Genomic DNA, 19,400 nt, shown 5'->3' with positions numbered 1-19,400 from the left:
AGTAATGTTTGAATTAAAAGCCAACAACACACCTACATTTAACCTACAATAAAATGCAGTAGGCTCATTCAAAATTTTGGCCACATGAAAAAAATCTACGTTTAAACTGCTATTCTAATTGATTGGCCTTATAAATAATAAACCAGAAGTGAGATATTAGGGCCTACAGTAACTGATAGCAACACAGCTTAAGGAAATTATATGTTTATTGTTAGTTGTATGACAGATTTTACCACTGACTATTTTCTATTTCTCCCTCATCAGTACAGCATTTGTATTACATGAGTGAGTCACATAATTGCCACTCAATTGCCACCACCACCAAATATGATTGTAATGAGTTGTCATTATATAACCATACACATGCAGTAAGAGCAGAGAAATTAGATTTATGTAAAGCAAATCAAAACCTATAATTCTCTCACCATCATAGTCATGAACACAAGGCACCGCAAATGTGTGTGTGTGTGTGTGTGTGTCTGTGTCCGTTCCTGTTTGAGACACACTAGTATGTGAACATCAACATCCAGCTCTGTTCTTCACAGTGAGTGTCACAGAGCACACTGCCTCCCCCTGGTCATTGACGGCTCTGCAGGTGTAAACTCCGGAGTCCTTTGCCTCCACCTTCTCCAGTTTGAGGCTGCAGCTGCCGTCCTCCTCGTAGTCCACGGTCACGCGGGAGGTCTGCTCCTCCAGCTCCTCCTCCCCCTTCAGCCACTGCACCTCTGGGTCAGGGTAGCCTGTGCAGGAGGTGGCACAGAAAACAGGTAGGGAGAGGGGATTACAACCAACCAAGGGGTCAAACTCATTGATGAGCTGTACATTTCGGAACGTGTGTTTGTGGGTGTGTGCATGTGTGTGTGCATAGATAAGAGTGTGTGGGTTCATTGATACCTGTGATTTTGCATATGAACAGGGCTGTTGATCCTGCTGCTACTGAGACGTCTGAGGGCTTCTGGCTGAACTGTGGTGTAGACTGGAGTTTCCTCTCCAAAGCCTCCAGCACCTCAGGAGAGTCTACAGCACAGAGGGCATAAACCATTACAGTCTTTGAAGGTGCGTGTGTGTGTGTGTGGGGGGGGGCATTCCTTACCCTCCACTGGGCTGCTTACAGACATCGAGCCTTCTTTGGGTTTCAGTGTCATTCTCTTCAAAGCCAAGAGAGCTTTTCCAGTTTTCTGTACACACACACACAAACACACCAACAGGGAGTCTCATCAGTCTCTTGAGGTCTTTTACTTTCCTCATGGCACTCCGCAGTCTGTCTTCGCTTCTTATTAGTTTGACACTCAGATGTTCCCTGTCTACTACCTGCCTATTTTTGCATGAATATTTTACAAGTCTTCAGAACTGTTCCTTTTACTGCTTAGACCAAGATATCTTCACATTTTCAGGATCATTTAACCATTTTCCCTTACCATATATTTAGCTTATTAGTTAACAAATGTTAATTAATGTCAACAGGACTAAATAATAGTTCTCTTGATAATTCTCCTCCACTACACACATATACTCAAGTACCTTCCATTTCTGTCTGGCCAGGAATTTCTTCATCTTATCCTTGGAGAGGCACTTTGCAGCTCCTCCACCAGCTGAGAGCATCCAGGGATGGACTAGAGCCTCCTCACAGGACATTCGGCGTCTGCACACACAGGAGCACAATTCGAATTGCAATTCTGCTTCCTGTTTGCTACCTCTATTGAAATGCAAGTGAAATTCAAGAATTGAATTGGAATTTAAGAGCCAGTTTCAATTCAATTCTGGAATTTTGCACAAGCCTGACACGTACGGCTTGGACATTTATTGGTGTAGGACTGTCAGGTTTATATATATGTCCTTGATTGCCTAGCCTTTCTGCCCCCACCCCTCACTCCCATCCCCAACACACACACAAAAAACACACACACTTACATCATCACTGTCATCACCTCACATACATACAGCACACTGCTTGCTACAGTAATCCTCCTCTACATACTTGCTGCACTGCCCCCCCGCCCCCCCACATACACAGCACATTGTCTTCAGGATCTTTTTCAACACACATCCTCTACATACTTACAGCACACTGCCCCCACCTACCCACACACACACACTACACACACAGTCACTGCTCCAGCAGTTACAGCACAAAACTTCCCCAATACACAGCACATTGTCTCATGAGGAAGCTTCTCCAACACACACACCAAGACCCCTGGCAGTTGGGTTAGCCCCTTGAGCCGTGGATCTGCCCAAGGTTTCTTCCTTGGTAAGGGAGTTTTTCCTTGCCCCTGTTGCTCTTGGGTGCTCCTTGTTGGTGCCCCACCCAATCCCAATCCCAATCCTACCCCACCTTTCTTATGCAGCCCTTCCCACTTAATCTACTAAACCCCTCTTCTACTGCACTTTTTACCCCCCCCCATAAATGCACAAATAGGCTGACACCAGACATAATTTCACTGCATTTCTTACTTCCAGTAACTATATGCATGTGACAATAAACTTCCTTGTATCCTTGTGTATATATATATATATATATATATATATATATATATAGAGAGAGAGAGAGAGAATGGGCCACTATGTAAATATGGGTAATGTATTTCTTCAGGTGGGGAACCTTTGCAGTGGGAGGAAGTGTGCATGGGGTTGAGGACATGGTTGTGTGTGTCACCTCTGACCTCATGTTCTTGTTGAGCAGAGAGCTAATGAAATTTCTGGCCTCTGAGCTGATGTCCTCGAAGCTCTCATCATCAAACTCCCACTGTGCAGCCGTGACCAGGGCTAGAGTTTCAGCATCACTGCTGCCCTGGAATGGGGACTCTCCACTCAGCCTACACACACACATACACACATATGCACGCCCGCACGCACACACACGCACACGCACACACACACACACACACACACACACACACACACACACAGACATACACACACATACACATATGCACGTGCGCACGCACACACACACACGAACACACACACACACACACACATTTCTATTTCACACTCTGTGACTTTACAATCAGAAAGAGATTACTCAGTGAAGATTTAGTACTCACAGGATGTAGCAGATTACCCCGATGCTCCACATGTCTGTGCCAAAGTTCACAGGCTCATAGTTGATCACCTCTGGAGCCACAAATTCAGGAGTTCCATGCATCACTGTCAGAGGTGTGGAGGGATCTGAAAGAGAGAAGATAAATAATGCTTCTCCTAAAGCACCATCTGGATGTTTGGAGATGCTGCAACATTTGTAAGCTGGAAAATGCACAGTTTCTCTTAAAGTGGAAAATCTCTATAAATGACAAAGTATGGGCTCTACACAAATACTTAAATGGAGTACTATCCAACAAAGTGTGATAATGGTTAATCCTAGGTAAAAGACAGAGCTGTACACACATGACATACACACACGCACATACGTGTAAACATGCTCACCCAGCTTGCTTGCAAGTCCAAAGTCAATGACCTTAATTGAGGTACTGCTCTTGTCCACACAGACTATGTTCTCGGGTTTGAGGTCCAGGTGGATGATGTTCTGCTCGTGCATGAACCGGACCCCATCGAGAACCTGGTGCATGTAGCGGGCGCTGGTGGACTCTGTGTGTTCGTAGCTGTCATCCACGATGCGCTCAAACAGCTCGCCGCCTGCTATGCTGCTCGGCAGAACAGGAGAAATTCATGTCACCCCGCACCACATAAAAAAGAATTATAACAGCGTCACACAAGATCGTACTCAAACAATAAAGTTAGTATTGTTGAACCCAGGTGACAGCAGAGTCCGACTACTCAGATGAGACCAACTGAATTGTTGATTGTGTGCTGAAGAATGCTATCACTTGACTCCTGTGACAACTATGTTGCCTAAGGCTCATGTGTGTCCTGTAAAACGTGTTTTCCACTGATTGTGAATCAGGAACTACGACAATCTACGGAAGCAACCTGAGGACCACTGCTGAACCCAAAACAAAGTGATTCCTACAGTGAAACTAGGTTATTGAAGGCATGGTGAGGGACGATCTGCAATGCCTTCCAGGACTACTTGTTGAAAAAAAACTCCCTGCTGTAGAAGATCAGGCCTATTTCATACCGTTGCACACACAGACATCCGACATCTGCTAACTGACACCCACCCACACACACACACACACACACACAGATATACTCACAAGACACACACACACATACTCACAACACACAAACAGACATACTCACAACTCCATCACCATGACAACCTCAGGCTTGTTGTCGTAGGCTCCCAGGCACTGCACCAGTTTTGGGTGATGGAGATGGTTCATGAGCTGAATCTCCCTCCTTGCTGCCTCTCTCTCCTTCTCACGCCGACCCTTGTAAAACTTCCCAGCATACACATGCCCCGTTTCCTTGTGTTTGAGGCGGAACACCTGTCCAAACTTACCCCTAAAGGAGAGAGAGACAAACACTGTAGCTTCTCATCTGTTCATGGCTACTTTCTTTTTAATTCATTTATTTCTTTTAACATGTTCCTTTCTTTCAGTGTTCGTTTCTGAAAAGGCAGAGACTAATTGATTACATTTCCCCAAGTTTTTTTTATCTGATGACTGATTATACTCACGATCCCAGTTTTTCTAGAACATTGTAGTGGTCGGTGACCTTGTGGAGTGTGTCAATTGTGACATCCACATACTGCGGTGGCATCTCCTGTTGGTCTTCTGGGAATCATGAAACACGCACACAAACACAATAAAGCTTTTTTTTTATCTGGAAAGCATGTCTCCTGAAATCCAAAGGCATTGCCTGATGTTTGTTCCCCATACACCACAAGTGTGTGACACTTTTTGCACTAATAATAACTACTTCTGAGGGGAATTGGTCAAAGGTAAATATTTAAAAGTGCTTATGTTTGGTTTCTAACTACTGACTATAATTAAAATGCTATCTGCAGATATACTGTAACTAGAAAAGCAATGGATGGCAATTGGCCACACAACATTCTCCATAAAGCTAAGGCCTTCATCCAGCGGAATCTCTCACCTACAGTCTCCATCTGAAAGACCTGTGACTCCTCGCTTGGCTCACTCACACCCACTGTGTTACAGACGCGTACCCGGAAGCAGTACTCCCCTTGGGGCTGAAGTTTAGAGTGGAGCCTGAAGGATGTGCTCTTGCACTGGGCCGTGAGTTCACGCCAGATCCCTGGTTTTCCTGGGTGTATTTCCTTAACCTCTACCACATAGCCTGTGACAGCGCTGCCGCCGTCGTAGCTGGGACCTGACCAGGACACCACAGGACCCTGCGGGGTGAAGGACACCACAGGACAGGAGGCCGGAGGATGGGGTCTGTCTGGAGCACAAACCCACACAACCCCCCCCCCCCCACACACACACAGACATACACAACCCCCCACACACACACACACACACACACACACACACACACACACACACACGTTAGAGTGGGAAGCTTGCAAGGATATGTGTTTAAAGGATGATGTTGGCACATGAAGAGTAATTTAGTACTTTCAATCAAATACCAAGCAACAGTGAGTAAACACAAGGACTGAAACTAGCAGACTGGCAGTAACTTTCAGGATGCTTGAAGAAACTCACAGGGAGAGTTCAGAGGGCCTGTGACGATGCTTTGTGCTGTGTATTGCTCTTTGATCCAGGTAAAGAGAGGCTAGTGCATCATGCAAAAGAGACCTCTGAACATTACCAGGTGCGTGTATGTGTGTGTGTGTGTCTGTGTGAGAGAGAGCCGATGCATACCAGCGACAGACAGGGTGAGTGTTTGCTGAGCGGAGGTCTTGCGGTCGCGTAGCAGGATGCAGTAGAGGCCGGCGTCCTCTGGCTGAGCTGCCGAGATTATCAGAGTGCTGCGCTCGTCACTGCTCTCTATTAGGTACCCAGGCCTGTCTCTCACCTACACACAGACAGAGAGAGAGTTTCCGTATTTATTGTGTGTGTGTCTTGTATACTACTGTCTATATACATGTGTTTGGTTATGTCTGAGGACACATAGAGAGAGAGACTGTGGGTGTGTGCGCATGTGCACCTGGACATTGACAGAGTTTGTGTGTCCATGTGTGTGAGTGACTGTGTGTGAGTGACTGTGTGTATGTGGTGTGTGTGTGTGTATATATACCTCCTCTTTGTTGTGAATCCAGCAAGATGCTACAGGTGCACCGCCACTGAATTCAGCTGCCAAACGTGCCTCAGTCCCAACCTGAACCTCCACTACAGCTGGGGGAGTCAAGAACAGCAATGGAGGGGCTAGACACACAGCGAGATACACACACACACACACACACACACACACACACACACACACAGTAAGAGAGAGGGAGAGCAGAGCAAAAATGCTTTACTATGAAAAATGTAGTCATCCAGGCACAGTGAGCCATAATGTTTACATCCATCCAATTTGAGTTACTGCTGCTGGCCATCTAAGTGATTGAGTGAAATGCAACTGAGCTGTCATTGGTGATGGAGCTGTCTATGCTATGACGTCTGGCTTCATTTGTTTCAGTCTACATTCGGCTGATCACAGGAGCAGTAAAGATCACCTGATATGAATGGCCCTGCTTGACGGTTTACCAATGTCATATGAGCAATGTATATTTATTCAAATCTGTGGGTTCAGGACTATTTGCCTGGATGTCATAAAGCGATTACAGATGAGAAAACTGAGCTTTTTATTGTGTGTTTAATGACTTCATTTTGTCACTCTCACACACTCCACCCCCCTCTCACACACGCACACACACTCCTTCATACAAAACTGAAAATGTTAATCCAGCTCACACAATGATAAAATTCATTCACTTTCAAAACTAAAACAAAAAAACGAAACACTGTGATCTGTGAGTACTTACGCTGAATCTCATTTCTCTGTTTTACCCTTCCCCTTCCCCTATCCCATCATCTACCCCTAGCCCTTGTCCCTCGAAAACCGAGTGGAAAGACATAGGGGTAAATATTCCCCTTGGAAATGAGACACCACAAGCCAACCATAAGGGAGAGCTGGGATGATTGAAACATTTGTACAGTGTTGGCAGGTTAACAATCCTGCAGAGAGCTCAGTGCTTCTTGAGTCTTGCTGTGACTGTCTATTATTATTATCTTTATTGACAGACTCGAGGTCCAAATATAAGACACACATAGTATACTGACACACATAAAATAAATTACACATAGCACACGTGTGCTCACTGGATAAATACATACAAATGTTGGTTCCAATATTTCCAAAAGCTGAAGGAATATCTTGTCTCACTTAGGTTAGGGTCCGTCAAAGACCTTATTATAATGGCATTCCTAGACTCAGTAAGCCTGCACATAAATTTGAACATAAAATACCTAAGCATTGCTTGGAAAGTGAGAACATTACAGTTCACAAACATCTTGCCCGCACTTTCCCATTATATGCCACCTTTACTGTATCTTGTTCATCTTGCCCGCACTTTCCCATTATATGCCACCTTTACTGTATCTTGTTCATCTTGCCCGCACTTTCCCATTATATGCCACCTTTACTGTATCTTGTTCATCTTTCCTTCACTGTGGCTACACCATAGATGTGCTGTGTGGAGTGGAGTGCAGTCTGTATGTATCTAACATTGGGTATGTCCATGTAAATGCAGCAAAAGAACAAAAAAGAGAGACCGTACCTGTCCCTGAACTTGTCCTCCTCTTCAGAACAGCTTCTGCAGGAAGTTAAGGGGAAATGCAGGTGATATTACAAAAAAACTGTGGGCGGAGTCTATTTGTGTGTGAGCATGTACAGTTCGCTTGAGCTGTGTATGTTCTTAGGCAGAGCGAGCCCTGAGCAGTAGTTTATGCTTGATTTCAGTGCTGTTGATGTATTTATTTACCTTTCCGCCGTGTTGGGGTTTCTGTTTGGGGACTCTGAACAGGTGACAGTAGTCCTTCAGCAACACTGCCCTTACCCAAGGGTGTCAGTGGTGACCTGGGGCTCGAGCCATTCAGCCTCTCTGAGGTTGGGGAAAACACGGGGGAAGATGCAGGCGGCTTGATCTTCGTCTGGCACACTCTCTCAAAGTCCTGATTATTTCCATTTGTGTTTTTGTCTACTGTTGAGAGAGAAAGAGAAATTGAGTGTGTGTGTGTGTGTGTGTGTGTGTGTGTGTGCGCGCGTGTGCGCGTGTGTGTATGTAAGCATGTGCGTGCGTCTACCAACAAAACTTTATCAGCAAAACAGATAAACACAGAAAGATAGCTGGGTTGAAACAGGTTCTGCTGCGTAGACTTGTGTACCATTCAAACACAGCAACACACCACAGAGCAGAGCACATGAGAGACTGGCTGTGACTAATGACTGGATGTGAGGCCGGTGGACACAGAACAGAGAGAGTAGTGGACATCTAGGGCAACTGTGTGGAGCCATATAACATAAGTCTGAGCTATGGGGTGGTTAACGATAAGGAAATGATAAGGAAATGGGAAGCCCTGAAAGAACTGAAGTCATTACATTTGGTAGAAAGTAGGAAAGACTTCAAGTCAAACAGTTTCAGGTAAGGTGATACAAAATGCACCAGCTAGGGTATTCACCCAAACTAAAAGAACAAAAAGAACACATCCCTCCAAACTCCAAAATGTCCCTGCATTAGGTTCCAGGAAGTCACAGAATTGACTTTAAAACACAACTGTTTTTTTTTTTTTTTTTTTTTTTTTATAAATCACTAAATGGAATGGAACTTAATTACCTATCAGACATGCTTCAGCAGTAGGCTACACCTTCCAGCCTTCTAGACCTCTCAATGTCTCATAGGGGAAATACTTGTTGCTAAAACCCGCTGTTAGAACTAAGCAACTAAACACAGTCCCTCCTTTTCTTTCTTCAAAGCTCACCTCAAGACCTTTCTGTTTCAGGAACACTTTTCAAATTCCGCCACCGCTTGACTCATCGCAAATGCCCTTTTTTCCCTTTTTTTTGACTGTCTGTCTGTTTTTGTGTTGTCTTGCTTTGTTTGTGTTGACTTTGTAAAGCGACCTTGAGTCTGAGAAAGGCACTATATAAATAAAACGTATTATTATTATTATTATTATTATTATTACAGATGCCCCAACTTTAGTCACTTACAAATCTAGACTTATGACCAAACTCTTCTCAGATGCTTTCTGCTAACTGATCTAATCAGATGCACTCTGACTTTTAATAATTCTATTTTATGTCTTTGATGCTTTTAAATTATTCTATTTCATGTACTTTACTTTTTAAACTATTCTTAAATTATTGCCCGTTTATGCTTTTATTTTTCTATTATTCTTTTCTTTTATTTACTGTATGTAAAGCACATTGAATTACCATTGTGTATGCACTACTATATAAATAAACATCATGCTTTGCCTTGCCTAAATAGGAGATAGAGGATCTGGTTGGAATAAGAGGAATGAGGAAATAATAGGAGGGAGTGGCGGTGACTGTGATCGAAAGATAAAAGAAAATGCAAACATATAGATAACATAATAATAACAAAAAACTGGGCAGTGCTGATGTTACAGTGTTGATTTGATGCCTTTTCAGTAAACTGAGTTACCGTTAAGTGTGTATGAGTGTATGTATGTGTATGTTGGTCCTGTAAGGACCGTCAAAATGTTACCAACTACAGAAAACAGCTGACGGTAGGTTCAGGCATGTCAGAACTTTATGGGACAGTAAGATGCATTAGACTTGTAATTTAGTCTCCATAATTAGTAAACAACCTACAATATCACTCAACAGTTTATAAACCAAATGTTAAATGCAAGGGCATGGCACACCAAGAGGAAGATTTTACAGTTTACCCTGTCTAAAAACATCATATGCTACTTTATGTCCCACAAGGTGATCTTATCAATACAACACTTAAAGGTCCATGCTATGGCCTCACCTGGGGCCAGAAAGGAACCGAGGTGTGAGAACACTATTTGGAGAAACAGTATGGGGGAAGGCATCTGATAACCATCCCAGTCAAGGTGTTATCTACTCATTAACATTAGAGTGTAGGAGGGACTTTTGAAACAGAATATATGCCAAGAGTTTGAGATCCTCAATAGTTAGTTTTTTACAAGACTCATCAAGGGTCACTCTACAAGATTGGTGCCCAGAAGTAGGTCACATGTACTTCTGTGATTGCTTTTTATTGGAATAAAGATTGAAGCTGCATTAACTGAATTGTTTTTTTTTTCCTATGAACACCTCGTGTTTTTCTTACAGTTATATGTGGTAGATCAAGGAACAGTTTAATACTGCAATACACGGTAGGGTAGCTGAAATGTAGTAAACACAAAACCAAACCTGGGATGAGTGAGAGAAAATGGAAAAGGAAGACAGAGTCAAATAGGGTGCAAGAGTAGATGAGCAGGGCAGAGAAGAGAAGCCAAGCTCACGAACACTCTCAGGTGTTCTACACTATGCATTTGCCAGTGACTAATCCCTGTGAGGCCCTAACACTATACCCCCATTAATCAAGGCCCAGCAGAGATCGCATTGGACTAGTTGGGCTATAAAACTATGGCACATATTTCAGATTGTAATGAAACCATGATCAGACTGCTGCCCATATGATAAGGATCAATTAGAGATCAAACATGAATATTTTACATTAATACACAGTACAATTACACAAACTTGAAATACCATTCATCTTGAGTCTCTCTGACCCTGGTGAAGGGCTGAGTAATGATCAAAGGACACAGGAGATGCATTTAGCAGCATTGTGATCAGGCCTTGGGTGCCTGATATAATCAGTCCGTTCTGGCCATTGTCCATTCATCTAGATGCAATAATTCTCAGAGTGGATTTTGCCTTACAGTCCCCACTTGTAATTTTAAAATTACATTTTTTTAAACATGTTGTGACATGGAGACGCAGACACTTTTCCACTGAAGAATTCCACAGAAAAGTGGCTTCAAATTACTTTTGTTTTTAGCCCCTGGAATACAAGGATGATATTACATTACATGCTCATAAATAGTTGCATCAGTTTCAGAAACCCAAGTTAGCTTGTTTCCTGTGTCTTACAGGCCACACTATTTCTATTCCTGTTTTGGTGTCACCATCAACTAGGTCATTCATGCTGTTGCTTTGTTTGTGAACAACATGCTTTTTCTATTAAGCAGTGATGTGTCAACCGCATTTCCTTAAAATTCCTATTTATCAGCTAATGGTCTTGCCTCTAGGTTTGTTTGAACATTAACTGTTTCCCTGTGTGTGTGTGTGTGTGTGTGTGTGTGTGTGTGTGTGTGTGTGTGTGTGTGTGTGTGTGGGGTGGGGGGGTCATTGGACCATTTAATTGCACATAAGGTATTTGTTCTCTGAAATCATGACCTGATTGCCAGGTTATTGCCTGGAACGCTTTGATATGTGTCATTGGACACACCCAAAAAAGCCCCTTACACGCGGGGTCCTTTTTTTCCTCATCAAAGGAAAACTCTAGGATTGTTCCAGAGTGTTTGAATAAGGTGAACTTTGACCCCGTAGGCCTGGTTGCTCTGACCTCTCCACATACAGACAAGGAAGGATTGTCACACCTCTCCTCTAGTGGACCCTGCTATCGTTCTAGTACAATGGGAATCTGTTACATAAGGCAAAACCAGACCGGTGCGCTTCTCTCCCTGGACAGTGCTATGAATGGTCAGATTGTTCAGCGTCTTCTCTCTCTCCAATCACACTGGTCTGATCATAAGAAAAGTCACTCAGCTGTGCTCTTCTCTGTTGATATACATAGTTGCTTAATTATTCTGTATATACCTTGAGTCAGTGGCTTCACTCAGACAAATACAGAAGCAGTCCATTCTGATTTGGTGACCAGTTCAGTGTCTCAGTCCTTTTTTTGATCATGACCAAAAGGGGAAAGCTTTTGTTTGTCTAGCAAGTTATTTGCCCAGTCAGGAACTGAAATACCGTTGTTGTCTTTTCACCACTAATGTTACTAAGAGATGTATGAACCTGTCGTTGACGGTTGACAGAGTTATTTTTTCTAAGACAGTAAACTGACATAAACCTGTTTTCAAGATTCAACCTGAATGGTGCATAAAAGTATCCTTCTGCACCATTCAGGCTGAACACAAATAACCTGCTTGGGTGAACACAAATGTGTCTCAGCTTGCTCTGTTGCTTCTGCTTTTTTGGAACGAAGTGCAGTTTATGAGTCCAGAAGTGGATTTAGAGGGATTATTGGGCTAGCATGGGCCGCACCAGCACAGAGGAGAAGTGAAAGTGGAGGAGACCGTATCGCCGATGACTGCAGATTAAGACGACCCGCCGAGCCCTGTCCTGACATGCTATAAACGGGCAACACTCCATATCCAAGAAGACCCAGCAGGGTTGAAACGTTGCATTAAATAATCGGGAGTCAAAAGCAGTGTTGCGGACATTATATTTTTTCAATTGAGTATAGTTTTCTTTTGTCCTGCACCTGTCAGAAGGTGGGATGTGCACACTATAACTATTTGCTCAACACTCCATATCAACAGCAGTGACCCGCAGGAGAAACGTTTACAGTAACAAACCTAACCTCACTCACACACACACTACCTCCCACGCACACTCACACACACACACACAGAGAGAGAGAGGAGAAAAAAATGTACATATAAATCTCTCATTGCACTCTGTCTCATGTATACAAAATCTGATAGCTAGCCCTTACCTGAGTCCAGTGCTTTGTTTGCGCTCATCGTCCGTCTGTTGGTGGTGACTATGGTCCAAGTGCCAGGAGACAGCTGCACATGCAGGGTGGACACATAGCGCTTTTTCCCCTCTCCACGATCCATCCTCACTCTAGAATCCACACAGCTGCCGGAGCTGTCAGTCCCGCATGAAGAAGAAGTCAACAGTCATTTCCCCCCGACCACTTATCAGACTTCCCCTCTCTCTCCAGACTCTTCTCTCTCTCTCTCTCTCTCTTCTTACTTTCTTTTTCACATCTGCCTACTCATCTTATTGTCTCCCACTGTCACTCCTATCCTCCCACACACACCATATACCTTCAGGTCTCTCTCTGCCCTTCTTCCCTTCTTTCTGTTTCGGCTGGGACCACTCCTTCTGTTTATTTACACTAGCACTCTGCTGTGAGAGAGTGAAAGAGTGAGAAAAAAAAAAAAAAAAAAAAAAAAGCAGTCAGAGCAGGAGAAAAATGCTACTGTCAAGGACCAATCGTGCGTTGAGATTTGTTTTTCAGTCTTTTTTTTCACCCCAGCTTCGTTATCAGTAGAGTAGAAACTGACCTTTGGATGTGCAGCATGTCAGCACTATCGTGGACCAATGTGCCACTGTCTCAATGTGCAGCAGAACACTGACCTGCTTGTTAGGAAGGTGGAGTATGCGGAGCATGAGAATGGGACAGACAAACACGACCTCCAAACAAGATCTACTAGCCAAAGTGACTTTCAGTTCATTTTCTTATCACTCGAGAATTACAGGAAATAGAAATGTACCTCATACATATCAGGAGGGATTTTGGTCCGTGTATCATTCATTCATTTGATATTCAATTGAGAATCCAAAATGAAAAAACGAAAAAGGGACTTGTTTTTTCATTAATTGTTTATGAATGTGATAGAAACCAACAAATAATGCTTTGTTTTTCAGACTTTTGATTTCATGATCAGATCAAAAGTAGAACGTTTAAAAAACGGCCTCAGGTCCAAAACTGATTTTGATATTTATTTTTTCCGATTTCTGTTACCTGGAAGTCTATCCAAGTCACTTTCTTGGTCTAGACCTGTCAGTGCTCAGTGTTGCCAATTCAGTGACTTTGTTGCTAGATTTAATTTTGGCCATCCCATAGCGACAGAAAATATTGTCTAACAACTATAGCGAGAAATTGGGTTACTTGCGCAACGATGGCAAACTTGGTTTAGTTGAATCGACAGAAAATCATCTCCCTTCTCATGCCTGTTTCGTTTATGAACATCGCGTTCGCCCAAAGCATTATAGAAGTAATGACTGACCTAGGCTATGTAGTATCAGCCCATGTTAGGGAACGTAGGCCTAGATGCTAGATCTATCAGCTCAGATCATCATTTGTCGCCAACGCCATTGGAAGGCAGCCAGCTGCAGTAGCCTTCTGGTGAGATTACACCAAAGACAGTAGCTATGACAGGGAAACTATAGACACATCGTTCAACAAGCACATTGATCAAAGGAAAGAGGGGCTACAACTTCATTCACAAACAGAGCAAATAATTCAAATCGAGCCATAGGCGGGCCTAGGCCCGTCTACTTGTCAGTCCTGTCCGTCCAACTATAGGCCTACGTTCACCATCTGAAAAAGACGCGCAATTAACACTGCTCTGAGAGCTCAAGAAACAGTCAAATCGCGAACAGGCGGCAGCTCCGTTTAATTGTCAGGTGTGAAATGCGTTCATATTCCACTTTTTATGTCATAGACGTTGCATACCTATGGAAGGAAAGGCTTTGCAGTAGGATTGTCCAAGCTGTTGCTTCAGTTTGTGTTTTAAGTTATGCGACGCACTGTTGCTGGGTTCATGCCGTTTTGCGCAAGTTTAAAATGTTTAGCCGACTGCGTAATTTGCCATTTTTGTTCAATAAGTTCTACTTTTCATGTCATCACACTTCACAAACACATATGATAAGGCTTTGAAGTTGTAGGCCTACAATATGGTCAATCTATTGTCTGGTAGGCCTAGTCCGATTTAACACTGCAAAACAGCAAAAAAGCAGCAGCTGACAATGGAAGTCAATAAATAATTTCCGGGTCACAGAAATTGGAAAAAATAAATATCAAAATCAGTTTTGGGCCTGAGGCCGTTTTTTAAACGTTCTACTTTTGATCTGATCATGAAATCAAAAGTCTGAAAAACAAAGCATTATTTGTCGGTTTGTATCACATTCATAAACAAATAATGAAAAAACAAGTCCTTTTTTCGTTTTTTCATTTTTTCATTTTGGATTCTCAATTGAATATCAAATGAACTAATATTACACGGACCGATTTTCTCCATTTCTGTTTATGTTGACTGAATTACAGTGATTAATACAACATGATGAATGGTGCTAAATACTAATGACTTTAATTTACTTACTTTGAAGGTCGTCTCATTCCCTCTATTTCACAGTCTATTGCATGCTTGTAGGTCGCATTGAACAGACTACAGCAGTGGTTCTCAAAGTGTGGGGAATAGAGACATGTCAGGTGGGGCGCGATGAACAGGAGGGGTCAGGTGGCGCTTGACAATTTCCCACCTCCAAAGCGGGGAATGACAGAAAAAGTTTGAGAACCACTGGACTACAGAGATGATAAAATATGTAAACAACTCTTGGGGTTTGGCAGGAAAAACATCTGACTTTTTCAGCTTATTAGGGGGTGTGTCAAACCATTTTTGTGTGATGAAGCACCCAAGTAGTGTTAAACTGAATAAACATTCAAGTGAATAAACTGAATAAACATTCAAGTGAATACATTTGGTTTCAATATGCTTACTAGTATATTTATTTAGCATAACTTTGGTATCAAAGGCAGAATGCAGGTGGGGAACTGGAGATCATAGCTGGGTCTTCATGCAGGTGCGCACCAGACAGGGGCCGCTCCTCTGGCTCGCTTTGAGACGCGGTAACGACACGCGTGGCTCTCCGGATAGGGCAGGTGCTTGGGGACTCGTGTGGCCGTTTTTGGGAATGAGGTCGGGCTCTCTCAAAGCAGGCGTCTGCGCAGAGAAGTGCGGGGGTTCCCGGATCAGTTCTGTCGGCTCCACCATGTTGGCGGCGGCGGCGCTCCAGGACCAGGAGTAGGTGCTGAAGACGTCGTTGAAGCTCAGGTGGCGCCGGTGCAGGAGCCGGTAGTAGGGCTGCAGGGAGCCCCCGGAGCTCCGCGAGTCCCGACGCTTGTACTAAGTTGTTGGTTAAGTCGTACCGGAACCTCCGCACACCACCACGACACTGCAGACAGAAAAGAGTTACAAAAAGACACACACAAAGAGGAAAACACAGTCAACAGAGAAACTATGATGAGCAAAACTTCCAGAACTTTATCAAGACTTTTTCACACATGTCCAGACTTTCCACTTTCCACACCTGTGTAAGCACCCTGTGTTAGGTCGGTTGCTTTTTAATTACACATGGGGAGACATCAAAAGGCTTAAAAAGTGTAGAATATGACTGGACTATGATATACTGTACCTCCAAGTTTATGTGATCAATCTCCTCAAAGCTGAGATGTTTCCTCTCTTGCAGTGTGAGGTTGACTTCAATCTTGACAGGAGTGATCATTTCCATGGTTTCTGCCCCTGGGTGCTTGATTGACAGCTGTGGTAGAACAACACAACAGCGTAACACAAACCCTTCACACTTCAATGGCTTGAACAGTGAGAATTGAGTGAACAGTGTAAACCTAGAGCTGTCAGCTCAGAGTGAACATTATGTTTTGAGATGTGAGGTCATACATAATAGCACCACCTGTCTGATGCGGTCTTCAATCTCTATTGTCCTCCAGCTCTTGACAGGTTGGCCGTGGCCCAGCCTGGGGAGTGTGGATGGTTTAAGGAGTGCTTGTCGGGTTTGTGCTACTCAGGCAGGGCTTCTGAAGGTATGGGTTCCTCTGATCTGTCTCAGCTGTGCACACACATGAAACACGTCACACTGCTGCAGTGACTACTTAGACTGGTCATCCCAGAGTGCAGGGATAGGATGGGATCATGAGAAGTAGCAGAGTGGAGCCAGAGGTAGGATTGTGCTATAAAGAGGCATATCTGTGGTCAACTCACCAGCAGGCTTGATGTAATTGAGAAGCTGGTGCCTGCTCAAACCCAGGAGATGAGCCACTTTTGAGTAGTACGTGAGGACGTGACCCCCAGCGTCACGTGGACGTCCCGACTCTGTGAATCAGACGCTGTGTTTTGTTATGGTAGTACCTATCAAAGAGGAGCAGAACAACGCACAGTCAGGTAAAGAGCAATAGAGGTGCCAAGGAAATGATGTGGGGGAAACCCAGTAGTAAGCCTATCAATTTATATCTGATAGTACAGGTACTGACTTCAATATCTCATCTCTTGTGCTTACAGGTAGCATTCCAGAGTCCAGCATCTTGGTTATGGCTTTGTAGAACACTGTTACTGTGATATCCTCAGGCTCTGTCTCGTTTATAATGAAGAGATAAATAGACAGCCAGAGAGAAAAAGAGAGAGATATTTTACACTTTTGTTGATAATAAATGAATTGTTGAGGAAACCCTTTTCAGTATCAAACGCCTACGTATACCATTGACACACTTTGAGAAATGTTGGGTGTCTGTCAGCACAGAGACAAAGCCTTGGAACCCCACCAGTCCATCCTCTAGGGCAGAAATTAGCATTGGTCATCATTACCATCAACATCCTATAAGTATCACTGTGAGTTTGAGAGCACACTACCATTGCATCCAGCTTTCTTCAGGGCCAGATGAATGTCTGCAGGTTTGAGAGTGATGCCTATTGTGTTCAGGGTGGTGGTAAATCCAGTGGTACTGATAAATCCTGTATGATCTTTGGTGAACAGGTCAAATATGGCTCTGAACCCTAGGAAGAGAAATGGAAACATAGTCTTGCATAGTGACCCAAGTTGATATCTGTTTTTGTTTTATCTACATGTGCACTGTCTTACCATTCATCTGTGCCTCTGTCAGAGGTTCACTTGGAGTAACTGTATCCAGGTCTTTAGCATGGTCAATGCCACTGTATAGGTCTCCAGTGTTGCTGATTATAACTGGTTCTCTCTCTTCCTTTTTGTCATCTAACGTGGTTATTCTTTCCATGGATGGCTTGACTTTTATTCTTCTTAGGTTCACTGGAACTGGCTTGGGCATCCCCTGCTGATTCTTCATGGTTTTAGACTCCTTCATACCGTTAGTGTCAGTTGGTTGCTCATCAGGTGACTCTGAGTGTACACACATGTTGGATCCATGTTGGAAAACTTCACTTTGTACCAGCTTACTTCTTTTGTTATCTTCAATGGGTTGATAAGATCTTTTTGGACGATCCTCAGTAATTGAAGTGCTTTTTTTGCTGCTGTTCCTTCTGCTGCTGTCCTTGGGTTGGGCTTTTTGTGACTGTTGTATTGGCTTTAATGTCTTACCCTGGACTGTTTTACTGAGTTCCATACCATTTCTCTTCTTGCCTCTTTGCAGTTTCACGTGGACCTCTTGAAAGGACCTGAGGACTGTGGTGGTGTTGAATCCAGCAGAACTGTATGAAAACTCCTGTGCAGCTAGAGTTGGATCCACAGTATGGTCAATGCGATAACAGGCGATAACAGGTGACTGGTTCTGGTCAAGAAGTCCAGGTTTCTTTTCTGTTGACATCCCATGAGGACCCTTGGCTCTTTTTGATGGCTGTATCAGCGCTAGTGACTTCACCTGGGCTGCAGAGCTGGTGGCATGAGAGCAAGTAACTGCTGGAAGCTTGCATGGAATGAAAGTGGTCTGGTTCTGCTTTTGGTCATGAAAGCTGGTGGGCCTTCTTTTTGATATGTCCTCCTGATCTCCGTGTAGATCTTTCATGGATTTAGTTCCTATTCTGATACTGTCTGTGAATTGCACTCTACGTGACTTAGTTGTTAATGGGCTCTGCATTCTATCCTGGGACACCTCATTCTGAATCACATTGTATTTCTCAAGTCCTAGCTGGTCTTCTGGTGTCACTGTCCTCATTGAGCTGTCTTCAGCCTCTACTATTTCTGGTTCTTGTGCTGGTTTTGGCAGATCCGTCTGAGCATGTTCGCTGTTTATCATGCTATATTTATCTTGGGTGCCTTGGGACCCCTCTGATGAAAACAAAAAACAAAAACAAACCAAAAACAAAATATCATTCAGCTCTGATTTTACAGAGTGGCTGCATTAATGGTTTATTTTGACAGCAATGTTTCATTAGTCTGTGACTCTAAAATTTGTGTTGGTACATAAAGTATTTTTTATGCTCTCATGGGCTTATAATACCCACAGTATGTGTGTAGACTGTGAATGTCTATTAAAAAATGTATCATCATCCAAGTTTATTTAACTCTTGTAATTCTGCATTACTTATTTAGCCTTATGTATGTGTGTGTGTGTGTGTGTGTGTGTGTGTGTGTGTGTGTGTGTGTGTGTGTGTGTGTGTGTGTGTGTGTGTGTGTGTGTGTGTGTGACTATGCATGACTAACCATACCATGATCATCCACACTGTCCTGTACCCGTTGAATTTCTTCTGGCTTTGTGTTGATGTCATTTGTCTCAATAGGGGAGCTATGATCGGTCACAATGATGAAGCTGGCAGGGTCTGTAGTGAACTGCTCAGGTATGGATACTATCAATAAAAATGGCCGTCAAGAAACAGGTTCTTAGAAAGGTTCTTAGGTTTAGGCTCACAACGTCCTTGTATCTTGTAAACAAGGTTTTTGCAGTTAATATTACAGCACTATTTGTTATTGATTGACGTGTTACAACGTACCTCTGCAGC

The 19,400-nt window shown here is 43.4% G+C and overlaps 2 protein-coding genes across 5 annotated transcripts; both read right to left on the bottom strand.

The window, feature by feature from the left end:
- Nucleotides 1–188: 188 nt before the first annotated feature.
- mylk5 (myosin, light chain kinase 5) lies at nt 189–13,147 on the bottom strand. Its single transcript, XM_048246947.1, has 15 exons — nt 12,623–13,147; nt 7,841–8,059; nt 7,637–7,672; nt 6,112–6,239; nt 5,736–5,889; nt 5,002–5,310; nt 4,583–4,679; nt 4,204–4,407; nt 3,427–3,644; nt 3,048–3,171; nt 2,664–2,816; nt 1,522–1,642; nt 1,094–1,178; nt 895–1,017; nt 189–740 (listed from the first exon to the last, which is right to left on the bottom strand). Exons 1-15 carry the CDS (start codon nt 12,744–12,746, stop codon nt 520–522), a joined length of 2,316 nt encoding a protein of 771 aa, XP_048102904.1. The 5' UTR covers nt 12,747–13,147; the 3' UTR covers nt 189–519.
- A 2,274-nt stretch (nt 13,148–15,421) lies between these two features.
- LOC125296571 lies at nt 15,422–18,601 on the bottom strand. Of its 4 annotated transcripts, none has more exons than XM_048246545.1 (7): nt 17,572–18,601; nt 17,343–17,486; nt 16,967–17,063; nt 16,698–16,844; nt 16,377–16,545; nt 16,114–16,239; nt 15,422–15,873 (listed from the first exon to the last, which is right to left on the bottom strand). In XM_048246545.1, the coding sequence occupies exons 1-4, from the start codon at nt 18,536–18,538 to the stop codon at nt 16,790–16,792; spliced, it is 1,263 nt and encodes a 420-aa protein (XP_048102502.1). In that variant the 5' UTR covers nt 18,539–18,601; the 3' UTR covers nt 15,422–15,873; nt 16,114–16,239; nt 16,377–16,545; nt 16,698–16,789. The 4 variants fall into 4 exon arrangements, 3 of the variants coding, with proteins under 3 accessions (XP_048102502.1, XP_048102501.1, XP_048102503.1); XM_048246544.1 differs by having other exon boundaries at nt 16,390–16,545; XM_048246546.1 differs by having other exon boundaries at nt 16,390–16,545; nt 16,993–17,063.
- Nucleotides 18,602–19,400: the final 799 nt, after the last annotated feature.

This window comes from Alosa alosa, chromosome 6 (assembly GCF_017589495.1).
Source record: "Alosa alosa isolate M-15738 ecotype Scorff River chromosome 6, AALO_Geno_1.1, whole genome shotgun sequence".
Lineage (NCBI taxonomy): Eukaryota > Metazoa > Chordata > Actinopteri > Clupeiformes > Clupeidae > Alosa > Alosa alosa.
The sequence above is the reverse complement of the archived record's forward strand: the minus strand, read 5'-3'. Positions and strand labels throughout refer to the sequence as shown.

Bases quoted from the DNA above. Each gene is read 5' to 3' on its own strand.
- LOC125296571 (XM_048246545.1), bottom strand. From the start codon at position 18,538: ATGCAGAGCCCATTAACAACTAAGTCACGTAGAGTGCAATTCACAGAC. The intron at 17,487-17,571 runs GTAAGACAGTGC...TTCTCTTCCTAG, and splicing joins GACAGAGGCACAGATGAATG to GGTTCAGAGCCATATTTGAC. The intron at 16,845-16,966 runs GTCAGTACCTGT...CCTCTTTGATAG, and splicing joins ACAAGAGATGAGATATTGAA to GTACTACCATAACAAAACAC.
- mylk5 (XM_048246947.1), bottom strand. From the start codon at position 12,746: ATGGATCGTGGAGAGGGGAAAAAGCGCTATGTGTCCACCCTGCATGTG. The intron at 3,645-4,203 runs GTGAGTATGTCT...TCTGCCGAGCAG, and splicing joins GTTGTCATGGTGATGGAGTT to CATAGCAGGCGGCGAGCTGT. The intron at 741-894 runs GTATCAATGAAC...CCTCCTGCACAG, and splicing joins GTTCATATGCAAAATCACAG to GCTACCCTGACCCAGAGGTG.